The sequence below is a fragment of the Harmonia axyridis genome, chromosome 7 (genome assembly GCF_914767665.1).
Source record: "Harmonia axyridis chromosome 7, icHarAxyr1.1, whole genome shotgun sequence".
Lineage (NCBI taxonomy): Eukaryota > Metazoa > Arthropoda > Insecta > Coleoptera > Coccinellidae > Harmonia > Harmonia axyridis.
In genome coordinates this window covers 35,799,795-35,816,539 of record NC_059507.1, presented here as the reverse complement: position 1 = coordinate 35,816,539, position 16,745 = coordinate 35,799,795, and the positions used below count along the sequence as shown (strand labels likewise).

General features: G+C 33.4%; 2 protein-coding genes across 3 annotated transcripts; one reads left to right on the top strand and one right to left on the bottom strand.

The window, feature by feature from the left end:
- The first annotated feature begins 1,950 nt into the window (after nucleotides 1-1,950).
- On the top strand, nucleotides 1,951-7,715 carry LOC123684272. 2 transcript variants are annotated; one of them, XM_045623458.1, is made up of 3 exons: nucleotides 1,951-2,174; nucleotides 3,245-3,521; nucleotides 5,752-7,715. In XM_045623458.1, exons 1-3 carry the CDS (start codon nucleotides 2,099-2,101, stop codon nucleotides 6,215-6,217), a joined length of 819 nt encoding a protein of 272 aa, XP_045479414.1. In that variant the 5' UTR covers nucleotides 1,951-2,098; the 3' UTR covers nucleotides 6,218-7,715. The 2 variants fall into 2 exon arrangements, with proteins under 2 accessions (XP_045479414.1, XP_045479415.1); XM_045623459.1 differs by lacking the exon at nucleotides 1,951-2,174 and adding an exon at nucleotides 2,321-2,454.
- On the bottom strand, nucleotides 2,324-12,480 carry LOC123684271. Its single transcript, XM_045623457.1, has 6 exons — nucleotides 11,765-12,480; nucleotides 8,028-8,139; nucleotides 3,172-3,195; nucleotides 2,927-3,111; nucleotides 2,764-2,874; nucleotides 2,324-2,709 (listed from the first exon to the last, which is right to left on the bottom strand). Exons 1-6 carry the CDS (start codon nucleotides 12,116-12,118, stop codon nucleotides 2,467-2,469), a joined length of 1,029 nt encoding a protein of 342 aa, XP_045479413.1. The 5' UTR covers nucleotides 12,119-12,480; the 3' UTR covers nucleotides 2,324-2,466.
- Between the last annotated feature and the right edge of the window lie 4,265 nt (nucleotides 12,481-16,745).

Here is a 16,745-nt window from a genome sequence, read left to right as displayed (position 1 = left end):
ATTTCTTTCGAAACTGCTGATTCGATCGAGTTGAAAATTTGCATTTGGATTCAGATGAAAATTTGACGCCTCGAGTAAAATTTCGTATTAATCGCATAAACAGTCAAACAGAACCATACATTCATTTGTAAAGAGGAAAAATACATTTTTATATCATCATAGATTGAATAAACTCAAACTATCGAAAAGTGTTGAACACTTGTTTCGAGATATACATAATTGAAGAATATTAAAAAAAAAATTACCCAATATTTTCGTGACCACAAAACATTAATCATAATTTGAAAGTTCTATGACAGTTCATGAATATCTTACGAATGTATCTTAATATTGGCATTGAGATGAAAACATGCTTTTTATTAGGAAACCTTACAATTTAAGTTTAAGAAGATGTTATATCGTTTGAAAGGAAATTTTATTTTCTTTCAGTACATCTTATGATAAGCAGGTCATTCCATTTTAAAAAATCGAAAAGAAATTTTTGACGACAACGTTTACTCATATCTGTAATGTGAGAAAGAAAGGTTTGATAATGAAGTTAGTTTGAACAAAAATTACTAGAAATAATAGATTTTTTTGATTACCGATTCGATTGTTCTCACCTCATACTGGGTTTTCGAAGGAAAATATTCCTTGGATAATTTTAAGAAAAAAAAGTCCCATAAACATGAGCCCGCAAACGCTTTGTTTTCTAGATACAGGGTGTTTCTTGTATAGTCATACTTTTTAGTGATGCTTATATTTATTAGTTCATCGAATCTTTATTAATCCACGCTAGAGAATTTGTTGATAAGTATCATAAGTTATATTTAATTTATTCATCACAGCTTACTAACTGGGTTTTTAAAATAATTTGGATTTTCCTGAGGATTACCAGAGAGCTGTTTGAATTTTTTTTTCGAAATCGATAGCAGATACGACAAAACTACAACAAACCAAAAAGTGTTGTACTAGACCAGAGTTTCTTTTCACATTTTTCTATAGAACCAGTGCTTCACCAAAAAATAGTTCTGGTGGAAAGAAGCAGGTACCCTTCCAGAAAGAATATTACCCTGTAGATTTACATACAAATTGAGCATATCACAAGATGAGAACGTTAAATCGGAATATTTATGCCAATTCAAGTTAAATATCTTCTGAAGGGAAGGTGCTATGAAAAAAAAATCTTCAAAACCGGTATCTCAAACCCAAAGCGTTTGCAGATTCATATTATAGGACTTTTTTCTCAAAATGATCCGAGAAATCTGTCATTTTCATTTGTACACCGTTTAGATATAATCAATTCAAAACTGATATCTGCACAATTAAATTGCAATTTGAATGAATCACAATAAGTTGTATAACACGGCCCAGAAAATTTTTCGATGGGAATTACTCAGTTCAGTACTTTGATAACTACAGTATTGAAATTTTGTGACGAGAATGAAACAAAAAACCGAAAACAACGGGTAAGTGCATACCGATTACGAATTCAAAAATTACAGATGGCAAATAAGGGGCGACACCGACAAAGCGAACAAAAAAATACTATGAGAAATCGATGAAAAAAATCTTCGAAAATGGGGGACGCTGTGTAAGATATTGCCACAGGCGCAATAGTACCTAGATACGGCTCTGAATGAGATATATTTTAGAAATTACACTACCATAATCGTTAACTGTAAAAATCAAGTCAGAATATTTTTCCTGGAATCATATTCCAGATGTTATTTTTGTGAACTCACCATGTACAATTGATCCCTATTTGAAAATTTTGGGAGTGGTGATTGTTTGAAGCATTCCGTTCATCAGAATTCAAATCAAAAAAGTATTCCATGACTCTTTCAAAATATAATTTTCTACACCACATAGTGACACCTATTGCATACTAACGAAACCATATTTCCGAATCTTCCTCAACGCGTCGCCACCTGTGAATCAACCAGCGAACTTAATATGACGCTACAGCCGCCATTTTGGAGAACCAACAAAATTAGTTTGAAATCTGTCGATGCGTAAACAAAACCCTGGTTTCCTAGTATTTCAATTATTCAAATTCATCATGAAAATTTCGAATAGATGATGATTGGACAACGTAAGAATCCAGGATCCTTTGAAAATGCTTCTTCCAGTAAAAAAACAAAGGCTGTCAAAAAGGTTGAATAGATTGGAGAAGACCTTTAATTCAAGAATGGGTGAGTGTTATCCTTTGTTTTTGTTTGGACATTTAAATCGAGTTTTGGAGGAGAAAGTAGGTCTACTCTCGCACGCTCTTTAAATCCCGAAGAATCACGAGCGAGATATTCTTATAAGAAATTGACCAACACCCTATTTGGCCTTTAAATACATTTTAAGTCAACAGTTTATTGCTTTTTTGGATAATATAATAATAATTTATGACAATATACATAGAAAATATCACAATCAAGGAGAATATTTGGTTATGAATTATGAAATGATACAGTTTCTCAATTGGTGAGTTGTTAATCAGTCTAATCTTGGTTCTGCTTCAGTGTATCTACTCCTAATCGGAACTGGAGCACATCTGCATTCAATTGGATCGAATTGAAAGCCAGTGGAACAATCAGCCACTTCTCTACAAACACAACTACACAGCTGTGGGTCCCATAGTTTAGTTTGATTTTTTCTATAGCATTTTTTCTCTTCATCAGTGTTAGTACAAGCACAACGACATTCTGGCTTTTTATATACTTGATAGATGTTGCAATCCTGTAAAATAATGTATGTTTATGTTGTCAAATGATTTCAATAACTTTGATTTACCTCTGGTCTCACTTTGCAGTCACATTTACACTTGGTATGTTTCTCTAAGACAACGATTTCTTTACCTACAAGTTTCAAATTTTTTCCGCCTACATATTGAGTTTTCAGCACCTAGAAAATTCGTGTTAGAAATAGATTCCAACTAGGTTTGATCTAAACTCACTGAAAAACTGACAGGTTCTGTTTCAATGGGCTGACAGCTTAGTAAATGGTGACTGCAACATCCTCCGCATCTTTCTATTCTTGTGCATTGGGGAATGTACAAGATGCTCGCGTCTAACGAGCTTGCCAACTTCACAGTCTGCAATTCGGGCATACAGGCTGCAGATTTTGGTCTGATAGCTGCATCTGAAAGATTTGAACCAATTAGAATCGAAGGCAGTTAAGGTTTTGCAAGGATAAACTTACTTCTCTCTCCATCGGCAAAACGATCTGAAAATTAAAATAAATATGAGAATAACCAGTATATTCATTTTTTCAGAGAAAACAGACGAGATGGAATTCACAGACGATCAAATAAAAGATGCATCAACGTTTTGCAACTTCTACCTAGACCTAATACATAGTTTTAACGATAAGACAAAATATTTCTTGTCCGAGAACGTTGTTTTGGACTACTTTGGACGTACGATAAAAGGACAAAAAAATGTGACCAGTTACATAAAGAGCAATTTGGTCAATGTTGGACATTTATTCGAGGAAGCCAAACCAATGAAAGAGATTGGATTCAGAGACACCCATGTTGTAAATTTGCCCACGTGAGTTGTACCACACATAACCTAAGCTCATTTATTGAGAGAATTCAAACGATAGGCTATTTAACAAATTTTTCAATCCTCTCAAATAACATTAAAAAAAAAGGAAATTTGAAGAGGACTCCAAAACACAATTTTATTCAACTTGGCGTCAATAGGATATGCAAGTGTTCCGGAATAAGGTCAGAATATTTAATAGATTTTGTTGTTTCTTGTTGTTAATTCAATATCAAATGAAACAAAACAATTTCCACAAATAATTTGTGGAAGACTATTTTTATTTTATTTAACGTCGGAATATTTGAAGAGGATATTCCTGACACTATTTTAAAGAAGGCAATTCCTATGAATGTAGGTTCGCAAATATTCCCTTACCAAAATATGAGGTCTTTTCCTTATCGATTTGAAATAAAACAAAACAAACAATTTAATTGGTACTTAGAAAACCAAATAAAAATAATTTCGACATTAAAACATGAAGCATTGTGAAAAACCATGGCAGCCATAATTACTAAACTTAAATCCCTTTTTGAATTCAATGTTGTTTGAATGCCCTATGTTTTGAATTACTTCTTTTTTGGGTAAATTAATTTTTCAAGCTTTAAAAAATATAGTAGAAAATGTCAGAATTTTCAGCAAAACACTAAAACATAAGTGTTTATCCCAAATTGGCGTCATCGTAAGATCGCCCAATCTATGTTTTTTCTCATCACGTAATAATCATGAATTATTCTAATTCTTAGAGCTTTCTGGATATTCAATAATAAACAGGGTGATTTAGAGTCTATGCATAGAAAAGATATTTTTAAGAGATCCTTTTCCTATAACATAGCAAACACTATCAATGCTTTTAATGATCTTGGTCAGTTCGAACTGTCAAAATCAAGTATAAACAAAATCTCTTTGAACACCATTAGTTGAACGATGCCATTTTGTACCAGTTATCTCCTTTGCCTCCTTATTCCTTAAATTCAACTCCACGAAAACTTTTGAAGTGGAAATATTGTTTTTTCATCGGAATTTGTTGTTTTTCTCCTTCAAAATTTTCAAAAAGAAAAAAATATCTCTGTTATGGACTGTTTCTGGAATTTGAAATTTTGTTTTTCATGCTGTATTTTAAATTTGTTTTTTTCTGTTTTATAGTAATGTTAATATTTCTTGTAATTGGTTGCATTGTATCTCTTTTTTTGTCATTTAATTTGAGGCCTAAGCAGAGTCCGGGTTACTGGAACTCTGATTAATTGAGGCCTTTTGTAGTCTCGATAAGTTATGTGGGACATAACAATTAATTGATTTATTATTATTATTATCAAATAGATAGCTTCAAAAGTTTTCATTGATATGATTTATTTATAAGACAAGAAATATGCTTAGGATCAAACCTAAAAACACTTGTCAATACATTGTCAGTAGGTATTCTAATTGTTGTGTTTTGTTACATTAAAATTATAGCAGAAAGTTAAGACTTGGTACTAATTTAGACCTTAAAAAGTACACTTAAAGCATAGAAGAGTATGCCAATTAGAATACCCATTGACAGTGAACTAACACATGTATTTACGCTTGTTTCTAAGCATACTTCTTTTTTTTATCAATAAATCATATCAATAGACATGAATGAAACTCTTGAAGCCATACATTTCCTTAAATAATTGAAATCAGACACATTGTTGTTTGTTAAAATCACATGGCCTTCAATATGGTAAAGTTTGTCGGTGAGCTGATAGATCACTCTGTATATTATTTTGTCAATTTAAATGACTTTTGAAAGACTAAATGAGAATGTCAATAAACAGGTCAATATTTCTCATACTACAAAATAGCCTTTTATAACCTAATAACCCAATTTATATACAACAAATATAGTATCAATTATGAAGGGTAAAAGCAAGGAGAATAATCTTCCCATTTCAAAAGAGTCCGTTGAATTGACCTAAATTAGTGGCGCTAGTGTAGCTAGAGGGTGAATTTCATAAGAAACGTCAAGGAGTAAGAAGTAAAGAAAGATGAATATGGATTGGTTACCCTTTGGCTATTCTAGCGCCATTGTGGAGAATGGATCTGCTGGACACTTTCGCAACAGTTATACCATAAGAAAGTATTCTCCTTATCTCTAACCTCCATAGTTTAAAGACTGCATACTGTAATCTTCATACAATGCTATAAGTTTGCTTAGTATCTTGAGTATCCTTAAAAAAAAATATCGAAACTAAGTTGATCTCGATTGTTCCAGGGAGCCCAAAAAGGTAGCGATGCCGTTTTTCAGTCCGCCAAAATCCAACGAGGCAAAAACGCCCACCAAATCTGTATCGCAACCTTCGACATCATCTGCGGTCAAGCAGGAAGAGAGAAGGGGAGTGAAGAAGCGCCTCGAAGGGTGCTCGCCAGCCAAACGATTGAAAAAAAACGGCGGAGGAGACGAACTGGGGGAGTCCTCGAGCGGGACAGAGCTGGTGGAGTGCGAATCGGAGCCCCTCCGAGTCAAGTACATGGTGTCGGAGGGACACGTTGAGTTTCGAAAACCCAGCATGAAGAAGCTACAGACGGAGTGCAGGTGGAGGAGGCCGTGCAAGTTGAGCGTAGCCTATTCCTCCACGTCCAACCAGGACTGCAGCATCTACCTGATCATTTACGAGGGGAACGTCAAGTGTCGAAGGAACCTGATGAAGGAGTTCGACGAGGCGGAACCAAAGGATTGAGAGTCTTCCAGGTTTTAGATCGTTGCAGTCTAGTGGAATTTTTTTGAAAAATTAATGTACCCCGTTTTTATAAGGGCGTTTGTTGGAATTCTTTGAATCGTTTTGGAATGGATCGAGCATCCTATTGGTGGTTCCACTTTGAAATTGATACACTGTTTTTATTTGGGGAGTTTCGGAATCCAATTTATCTTTCCTCTGAAAAGATTTGGTGATAAAAATTAGCTATTTCTTAACAAACTTCAATTGAAATTTAAAACGTTCAAACCTAATTTACAAAGAGAAATATTAAAGTTGAAATCTCCAACGAGAATTTTTGACCTCTTCAAATAAGTTCTTATGTTTTGAGGAAAATTATTCTTCTTTATTTTAAATTATATTTAAAATTCGATTTTATTCATCTCAATTTTTTTTACTAAATATTCATAACAAGAATTTCAAAACAGACTTTGAAATGAAGAATTTTCAAAATGTTCCAATTCTATCCATTTTTCTGCATTAATTTGACCTCTTCAAATACATTTTATTGATGTGAAAGAATTATTCCTGATTATTTCCAAAATTTCAATAAGCTATTCAATAATAACATTGAATTTAACCTTCGTATCAAAAAACTATGACAACAGGAATTATTTCGAAAAAGATTTTGAAATGAAACGCATTCATTCAAGTTCTAGAATTTTAATAGGAAAGTTTGAATCTCTATCCATTTTTCTACACAAAATCGACCTATTGTAATAAATTTATTTTTTGTGGTTAAGTATTATCACCGATTATTTTCAAAATTTCAAATAGATTTTCCATTATTTTAATGAATTGAAATTTTTCATTAGAAATCTATGGCAACAAATCATAATTGAAACAAAGTGGTTCAATTAAAATTTACGTTTGAACCTATTCTTCAAAGAGACCAAGTACATTAATTTTTTGAAACGGAAAATATTTATAACAATAACAGAAAGAACCCTGACCCCGATGTGATATTTTCTCCCTTTTGCAACTTCTGGTATGCAACGATTGTTGACCTTTTCTTTTTTTATTTTTCAAATTTAGCCTAGTGCAATTGTTGAGGTTTTTTAAAGTTTATACGGAATCCCTTTTACGGTTTATATGGTACCATAATTTTTTTCAATAGTAATTTGTTATGATATTGAGAATATAGTTTGTATTGTAGGGTAGTTTCGACATTTATTGTACATTTTTTAGTGACATAATATTCCTGGAGATTGTGATGTATCTGATTTTTTTCAACTTTTACCATTTAAATCTTAAGTATTAAGAGTACAACTTGAAAGATGTAATTTTACGATGACGTTTTTTGTAAATTAAGAAAAAGGTGTAAAAAGTGTAAGATATGGAAAAAAATTCTAATTTTTTCTCAACCCCAAATACCATTACCGAAAAATTCAACTGTGATTGGATGTGCCACGTGGTAAGAGAACTGAGATACCGTTAGATTTTTATATAATAGAATGTTAGATGAAATAAAGGTTCAAGTAGATCGAAGACTATTTTTCTACCTGTCATTACAAGAAATTCTCTGAAAACCCAATTTGGCTCGAAATGTTCATTAAAAACAAAAATTTCTGCTTCATCAGAAAGAAAGAAAAATTCTTAAAACTATAATTCCAGAATATAAAATTCTACTTTTTTTAGGTTGACTAATTTTTGTCATTAGACAAATTAAAAGGTATTTATATCAACGAAAGATTTAAATTCTATAAATTTCAATATTTCTCATATTAAAGCCTTGCCTCAGCTCCTATTCATAGTTAATAATAATAAATAACATTAATCAGAATTTTATAACTACCTGTCAATATTGAAGAATCAGGATACACCTGTCCATCTCCTTCGACAAACCTCCTAGTTATTTCATTCAGATCACCGACTTCATTGATCTCTTGAATCAAGTCGAGGGGAATCTGGAAAAGGTGAGCTCAATTACTGGGGGGCACACCTTAAACACTAGATCAATCACACGTCTAATATTTTCAAAAGTTGATTTTTCGTTCATTTTTCTAATAATTGAATTAGGAACAAAATAGAATAGGAACAAGTCGTCAAGAAACTTCAACTTTCAACGTGATTCACTTTTACGCGCCAAAGGAAAATCAGGATCGCCAACGTAGATTTTGAAACAGGTGAATAGTCTCTCTGCCAGGTTTTGAGTCATTGGCCGATTGGTGGTTGGATAACGATGAAAAAATTGTAAAAATCCCCGATTACGATTTCAGTTTTATTGATTTTATCGGTTCGTCGTGAATAATAGTGTTTTTACGATTGTGGGTTCACGTAGATAACATTCCAATTGGCTCACGTTTTGTTCACCTGTTTATAGACAAATTTTCGCGTGAAAAACTGTGAATCATTTGGGAAATCTTCTACCTATCGGGAAACAAATAGTTTGAAAATTATGCACATCTATAAATTCGCAATATTTTTTACTAATGAGAGATCGCACTTTATATAATTCTTTTGATTAGTCATTTTGAAAATGAATTAGCAATCAATTTCACAGCAATTCTATTCAGGCAATTGTCTAGGAATTGATATTTGAAATGTTACAAAGTATATGTAACACGTTTCTTTGTTCAGAACAATAGGGAATAGAATTATTAGGTTGGGTACACTGTGTTAGCGCGAAATGGCGTAATTTGAAATTGAATCGTTGGAATGAAAATAAGAATTTTGAGTTCAATTATTTAATTTAAATGACTACCGGAAATGATGTCGAAGTCATTTGAATAGATTTTGTTTGACATTCCTCAAGCTACAGTTAGGTAAAACTGCTGTTTATTGTTTGGATAGCATTTAGGTATGTAGGTACCGGTTTTTTGAGTCAATTATTCCAAATTATGATTAAAAAACTTTCTGGAACCTGCGAAGAAGATTAACTTAAAACATTTTCATTATGTTTTTTTTAGAAACTGAAAATAGTAATAAACCCAAAGGTTATCTTACAGAAGTATTAAATCGAAGAATTTCGTACAGAAATATTTATAACATTGAACTTCATTCCAGTAAAGTGATTTTGAAGATCAAAGATCAAATGAATAAGTTTATTGCGTATGAAAGATACTCAACAAAACAAATGCAAATTATACACTATATAATTAATTATTTTCTCATTTATTGTCAAAAATCTTGACTCAGATGAAAAAAATCTAGCATAAATATCAATATAAAACTTTTAATGTATCTACCTATATCAAGTGGCAGAGTTTGACGCCAGTTTTAATCATAGGTGAGTAGAAATAAACATCGATAGAGGGAGTATGCGCAATTTTTAAATGTCTCCAACATGGTTAAATTTCGTTGTCGTATTGTGTTATATTTTCAAATCCACAATTTTACCATATCGGTATGAATGTATATTATATTGAATGGGATATATTTATTTTAATGGTTCCCGATTAAATTTGCTCTCCTAGTGTCATCGTGTCGTTTCAGGTCGTTTGGCGCGCTTGAAGTTTGTTTTCTGAATTTCTGATATATTTATAGGTATTTATTTCAATATATTTTGAGTTGATATGACACGTTGATTCACTATGGGACATAAGAAGTGCGTTCTTGGTGGAGAAACTCGCGAATTGAGTGAAATATCGTATCACTGATATGTTTTCAATTCCGCGCGCTTCATGTCAAATTTGTTGGGGTCAAAATTTGCTTACTGAAGATGACATATATGCTCATAACTTCAAAGCTGTTGCGATTTAAATTTTCTATTTGATATTTGAAAGATTCTGCAAATTTTCAAGATATTTGGCAAGTTTCTTTACATATACCATGTATATCACACGTCTATTTCAGATATACCATTCGAGAGAGTAACTCATGTATAATATTTGACCAGATATAAATTCCAATAGCACTGACCATACTTTTGTAATATCAAATATTGATTTTTTACAGGACGATTTTCGGTTTTGACCGAAAATTTCGATCCGTCATAACTTCTGAAAGCTCATCGCGCTTCAATTGAAATTTTAAGGGAATATTGTCTTTCAGTACCTTAAAAAATGAACAAATTCCGAATTCTGAAAATCCAGGTCCGGTTCTAGACATTTTGGAGGTTTTTGGTTTTTGTAAAAATTTCTCCCTGTTTACTTTTTTGTAATTTAAGCCACGCTGTATTTCTAACGGTTTTCGATATCCCTGTAGTGTCCCTCTAAATAGTTCTAACCCTGTATTTTTCATCAAACTATAAAAATCATCAAAAGTTTCAGTTTCACATGACAAATTGACCACTTGCGTATCTGTGATACTGTGTGAATCGCAGATAATTAAAATATTCGGTGGCCACCCATGTCTCCGGATTTAATATCGTTAGATTTCTTTCACATTTTCAAATTGATAAATTTGGATCGTTAAATGTGATCAAAGGAAATCTAACAGTGTTGAATCCGGAGACCTCGATGGCCATCGAATATTTTAATTATCTGAAGTTTACCTACTGTTTATCATATATCGGCACTTGGTTGATTTGTTGTCTGAAACTGAAATCTCTTGATGATTTTTTATTTTTGGTGAAAATTTATATATTTTTGAAAAAGAAAAAAAAGCGATCTTATTTGTTACGAAAATTTTCATGGTTTGCATTTAAAATAACACAAGTCTGTAATTTCAACTTCAAAATTAATTGCAATATAGAAAAAATGATTACACAAATGGATTCCACTGGAAAAAGTGCCTGTAGAATATTTTTGTTTCCTGTCTACAGCAACTGCACAATAAAAAGTTATATGGGAACTTTTCATTTCACGCTATTTTCAAATTTTCTTTTATGGCTTAAAAACAGTTGAATTCATGAGGTTGCGGTTTTCAACAAACTAATTCTCTCAAATATCGAGCACGAAAATATGCTTATAATTTTTTTTCTACATTCATGCAAAAAGCAAAACTTTATTGAACTATATTTACTGGAAAAAGAAGTTCTTTATTGCACTAGTGCAATAAAGTTTTTATTGCACTCATCTGTCATTCTACTTCAACGTGCTGTCATCATGACAAACAAATATTTCAGCCTGAAGGAAATAACGATGTACAGTTACCAAGTACTAGTACGTTTACAGCAGTAACAAATCAAGAAGTGGATTTAAAAAGTAATTCACTACGAAATATTCATATTGAAAATTGCACCAATTGTTCATTCACTTTCAACATAGAGAGTAAAAATAAAGTTTGAGTTAAATTATTCGTAACGTATTAGTTCCTGTTTCAATGCAAATCGATATCAATAATAAAGTATTCAAGTTGCGTTTTTCATTTTCCTACACCTAGTGCCGCACCTCAATAAATCATTTTTTGCTTTTTGCATGAACGTAGAAAAAATGTTGTATGAAACTCGTGCAAAAATAGTTTATTGCATTTGTTGCATAAATAACTATTCTAGCTCGAAGGGATTTTTAGATCCTCTCAGAAGACTACGAATTTGGGATATCCGACACAACTCCTATATAGAGTTATGCGCTCCACCCTGTATATATTTGAAAGCTTCTGGAAGCAGGTACTTACTAAGAAAAACATAAGAAATGAAGCAGCACTTACCGTCATATTTGTTGATATCACATCTTCAACATTTCTTTTATCATTATCAATCCCCTGAATTTCTGGATTCCTCCCTCTACCACCTATTCTTCTAACGCCAAACTCTGGATGCATCTTATGAAACTCCACAGTATGCCCGAAAAACCCTGGCATCCTAAACTCCTCCATCCTTCTCTCCTTTCCACCCATGTCATCTTCCTTCGGAAAAACTATAACATCCTCGGAAAACCTTACTTGATTTTTCCGTGCAGACTCCGTCGAACTGACACAAACGGCAACAATCAACACCAGAATGCACCACAGAACAACATCGAAACACCTGGTTAAAGAACACATTATCCTCGTAGTTGACATTGCAACAATCTAACACCAAATTTTAAAAAGTTGTTTGGACGACCTCGACTGACTTAAGTCGTGTTGTGTTTAACAGTTAATGGAGACTTATGATCTGGAGGATTGTGTGGTGATAGTGGCAGCCTGAAGGTACCGCATGAATGTGAAACGTACGATGACTACGTTCTTAGGTTGCGCACTGAATTTTAAGTGGAGGTGTTTTGAAATCGGAAGTTTGAAGCTGATTTCCGATTCTGAGAATTTGCGACGTCTGGAGAGATTCATCGAAACTTATCAGTATCTGAAGGAGGTGTGGGAAGAGAGATGTGAAATTTGGGAGCGATCAAGGCTGCACTAGATATTTACGAACGTCTATAGATAGGTGTCTAGATCTACTTCTCATCGAGTAACGGGTTGATTTACTTTGAATTCTAATTTTGTAATTGGAGATGTAACACAGGTATTATTAAGTAAATATTGGGTTTTTTCGGCTTAACGACCTGTTGTAACATGAATTTAAAAATATCTTCGATATTCCAAGTGTTCTCAATCGAATGATGATATTTAACAGTGTAATCAATGCATTATTTTGGGTCAACAAATTTTCATACTTATGACTTCGTTTTGTTTATTCTTGTAGGTCGTTAAAATAAAATTGTAAAGGGTGTTTTTTTAGAGCTTTAAAACTTTAAATTGCAATAAAACAACGATAGATTATTCGATTGACATGAATTTTATTTATCCGCAAGATAATGATTTCTGGCATATGACCGCCACGGCTGGCTCGGATGTAGTCCAATCTAGAAGTCCAATTTTCCATTACTTTTTCCAACATTTGTGGCCGTATATCGGCAATAACACGGCGAATGTTGTCTTCCAAATGGTCAAGGGTTTGTGGCTTATCCGCATAGACCAATGATTTTACAAAGCCCCACAGAAAGTAGTCGACCGGTGTTAAATCACAAGATCTTGGAGGCCAATTCACAGGTCCAAAACGTGAAATTAGGCGGTCACCAAACGTGTCTTTCAATAAATCGATTGTGGCCTGAGCTGTGTGACATGTTGCGCCGTCTTGTTGGAACCACAGCTCCTGGACATCATGGTTGTTCAATTCAGGAATGAAAAAGTTAGTAATCATGGCTCTATACCGATCACCATTGATTGTAACGTTCTGGCCATCATCGTTTTTGAAGAAGTACGGACTAATGATTCCACCAGCCCATAAAGCGCACCAAACAGTCAGTTTTTCTGGATGTAACGGTGTTTCGACATACACTTGAGGATTAGCTTCACTCCAAATGCGGCAGTTTTGTTTGTTGACGTAGCCATTCAACCAGAAGTGCGCTTCATCGCTAAACAAAATAAAATGGACGTAGTGCGCGATACGTATTCCACACAGATCCATGATTTTCGAAATAAAATTGCACTATTTGCAAGCGTTGTCCATTAATGCGTTAATTTCGTCCTTGAAGACCACATATACATATACGTATAGAGCTTTGCGCTCCCCAAGGGTGCAAGAATGATTGAGCGCCCAAAAGTTTCTGACTTATTTTTTTTTTTTTTTTTGGTTTATTATTTTCTTCATTGTAGTATTTATTTATTTTATTTGTATTGCGTATAAGGGAAATCATAAAACGGTAATTGATTTCTTTGATCTGTTATGAGTGTCATATAAACCATAAAATTACTGAAAAAAACGTTCTGGAATTATTTGAATATCTCGAACAGAAACTAAAATTTAGCGATATATTCGAAATGGTCATTTCTCAGAACCACCCTGTAACTCGAGAACGAATAAGAATATCTATGATCTGCTTTCTGATGTTCTGATGTTATTATTCCGAAAAAAGAGATATGGAGTCCCTGATGAAGATTTTTTTCTCGAAGTCTCTTGAAATGCTTTCAGTGAGGATCGAATTTGGGATATCCTGTACATATTTAAATATTTAACTTACAAATAGAGTGAAAAACATCACAGTTGAAGTAAACACAATATCTGGAAACCCTATTTTTCATACTGGAATTTATTCAAAGGCTTCCAAAGGCTTCTGAATACTGATGATTTCCTCAGAGTAATAAACATAGATAGAGAGAGCATATATGTCATTTTCAGTGAGCAAATTTTGTCTCCAACATTAACTAAGTTCGACATGAAGCGCGCGGAAATGAAAACATTTCAGTGAGACGATATTTCACTCAATTCGCGAGTTTCTCAACAAAGAACACACTTCTTATACGCCATAGTGAATCAACGTTTCATAATAACTCAAAATATAATATAGAAATAAATACCTAAATATATCAGAATAAATTCAGAAAACAAAGCGCGCCAAATGACGTGAAACAACCGATGGCACTAGGAGAGCAAAAGTTGCCAGACCTTGGATTTCAGCAGGTAGATACAGAAAATAAATAAATGTTCTGCTTATTATAGATTCGACAATTAGGAAAAATATCGAATTCCAAATATTCAAATTCGCATATTCAATCGGGAATCAATCAAATAAATATATTTCATTCAATTTAATATACATTCATAATGATATAGTAGAATTGTGGATTTGAAAACAACATAATCTGGGGACATGTAAAAATTGTATAAACTTCCTATATCTATCTAGGTATGTTTATTATTCTATGCATTTAACTTATAAATGGAGTTAAAAACATCACAGTTGCAACTGGAAACAAAGAGTATACACGATTTGTGGAAATCCTATTTTTTATAGTGGAATTCATTCAAAAGCGCGTAAAAGCTTCTGTGCTGAACACTAATTACATACTTGATAAATGTGTCAATAATTTTTTCCGATTAAATAGGTGTTCTCACAGTATTTTTTCCGATATTCTAATAATTCGATAATTTTATGGAAATTTGCGGTGAATAGGAACATTTTGACTGTGAATCATTCTCTTGTTTTCCATATTTATGATTCTCTACGCGGTTTATAACCAAACAGCAATACTAAGCTTTCAACGTGCATTTAAACATTTAAAAAACCATAAAACATGAGATCGGAGACAAAAATGCGTCTATAACCACTTGGACACTGTCAAATGAATCATCTTTGCGATAAAAATAAATTGCAAGAGTTGCAAGTTCATTAGTGCCGTGAGTCAAGGCGCATTTCATTAAAGACTGGTTGAAAATTCGAAGAAACGTGGCGCTAAGATGGGAGAAGAAAGTCTTTCCCAACAAACTTGGAGATGAATCAACTGAAAACGATTTTTCTTTATTGGAGATCCTTATGCTTTTCCCAGAATTGGCTTAAACAGGTAGATACGGGGAAATACCTAAGATTGAATCATCCATCCTAAATTGTCGTAGTTTTTAGGATAGATTGCTCACATCCTAGTTTTTCTTATGTCATTAAACTCGATAATACCAAAACAAGTAGATTTATTGCTATCCTTTCACAACTAATTATAACTATTATTGTCTATGTTTCAAGAAGATGTAATCATTTCCCTGGAATAGCGTATAGACACCTTTGTTGATATATCAGTACTATGTAATTATTTTTTTTTGTGATTTTGTGGTCGTGAGAACCATAAAATTCTTTTTGTCACTTGGTTCGTTAATGTAAGGAAATAAATTGTTTGTATGTTGAGAGAAAATGATTAGTTGATTGAGTCCTTGAAAAGCTTAAAAAAGATCCGGATTTTCTTCGAAAATTCATCTTCAGTATTGAAAAGCCTCTACATCCTCAACGTGCAGTTTATTTTCAACAAAATAGTTTTACGATGCGTGCCACAAAAGCAAAGAAACAATATCGCAATTTTGCAAGAAAATTGTTATTCATCTAAGAGGTGATCACAATTGACCGCCGAGATCCAATGATTTGACACCTTTAGACCTTTTTTTGAGGCCTACCTAGAAAACAAGGAACGGGTGTTTTGTTTCGAGGTATATAACTTTAAGTTGGCATTACTGTTCAAGATGGCGACCGATTTAACAGCTGTCAAGTGATTTATTCTCAGTTTGGTTTGGCAATTCATCATGAATAGAATCACGCCTGAACAACGCTTGCAAATAGTGCAATTTTATTTCGAAAATAATGGTACTGTGCGGTATACGTATCGCGCACTACGTCCATTAGCGATGAAGCGCACTTCTGGTTGAATGGTTACGTCAACAAACAAAACTGCCGCATTTGGAGTGAAGCTAATCCTCGAGTGTATGTCGAAACACCGTTACATCCAGAAAAATTGACTGTTTGGTGCGCTATGGGCATCATTGTTCCGTACTTCTTCAAAAACGATGATGGCCAGAACGTTACAGTCAATGGTGATCGGTATAGAGCCATGATTACTAACTTTTTCATTTCTGAATTGAACAACCATGATGTCCAGGAGCTGTGGTTCCAACAAGACGGCGCAACATGTCACACAGGTCAGTCCACAATCGATTCATTAAAAGACACGTTTGGTGACCGCCTAATTTCACGTTTTGGACCTGTGAATTGGCCTCCAAGATCTTGTGATTTAACACCGCTAGACTACTTTCTGTGGGGCTATGTAAAGTCATTGGTCTATGCGGATAAGCCACAAACCCTTGACCATTTGGAAGACAACATTCGCCGTGTTATTGCCGATATACGGCCACAAATGTTGGAAAAAGTCATCGAAAATTGGACGTTCAGAT

Excerpts from the sequence above, each read along its gene's own strand:
- LOC123684272 (XM_045623458.1), top strand. The coding sequence starts at position 2,099 with ATGCTTCTTCCAGTAAAAAAACAAAGGCTGTCAAAAAGGTTGAATAGA. Across the intron at positions 2,175-3,244 it reads GACCTTTAATTCAAGAATGG|AGAAAACAGACGAGATGGAA; the intron begins GTGAGTGTTATC and ends TCATTTTTTCAG. Across the intron at positions 3,522-5,751 it reads CATGTTGTAAATTTGCCCAC|GGAGCCCAAAAAGGTAGCGA; the intron begins GTGAGTTGTACC and ends CGATTGTTCCAG.
- LOC123684271 (XM_045623457.1), bottom strand. The coding sequence starts at position 12,118 with ATGTCAACTACGAGGATAATGTGTTCTTTAACCAGGTGTTTCGATGTT. Across the intron at positions 8,140-11,764 it reads TGATATCAACAAATATGACG|ATTCCCCTCGACTTGATTCA; the intron begins GTAAGTGCTGCT and ends CACCTTTTCCAG. Across the intron at positions 3,112-3,171 it reads TTTTGCCGATGGAGAGAGAA|ATGCAGCTATCAGACCAAAA; the intron begins GTAAGTTTATCC and ends CAAATCTTTCAG.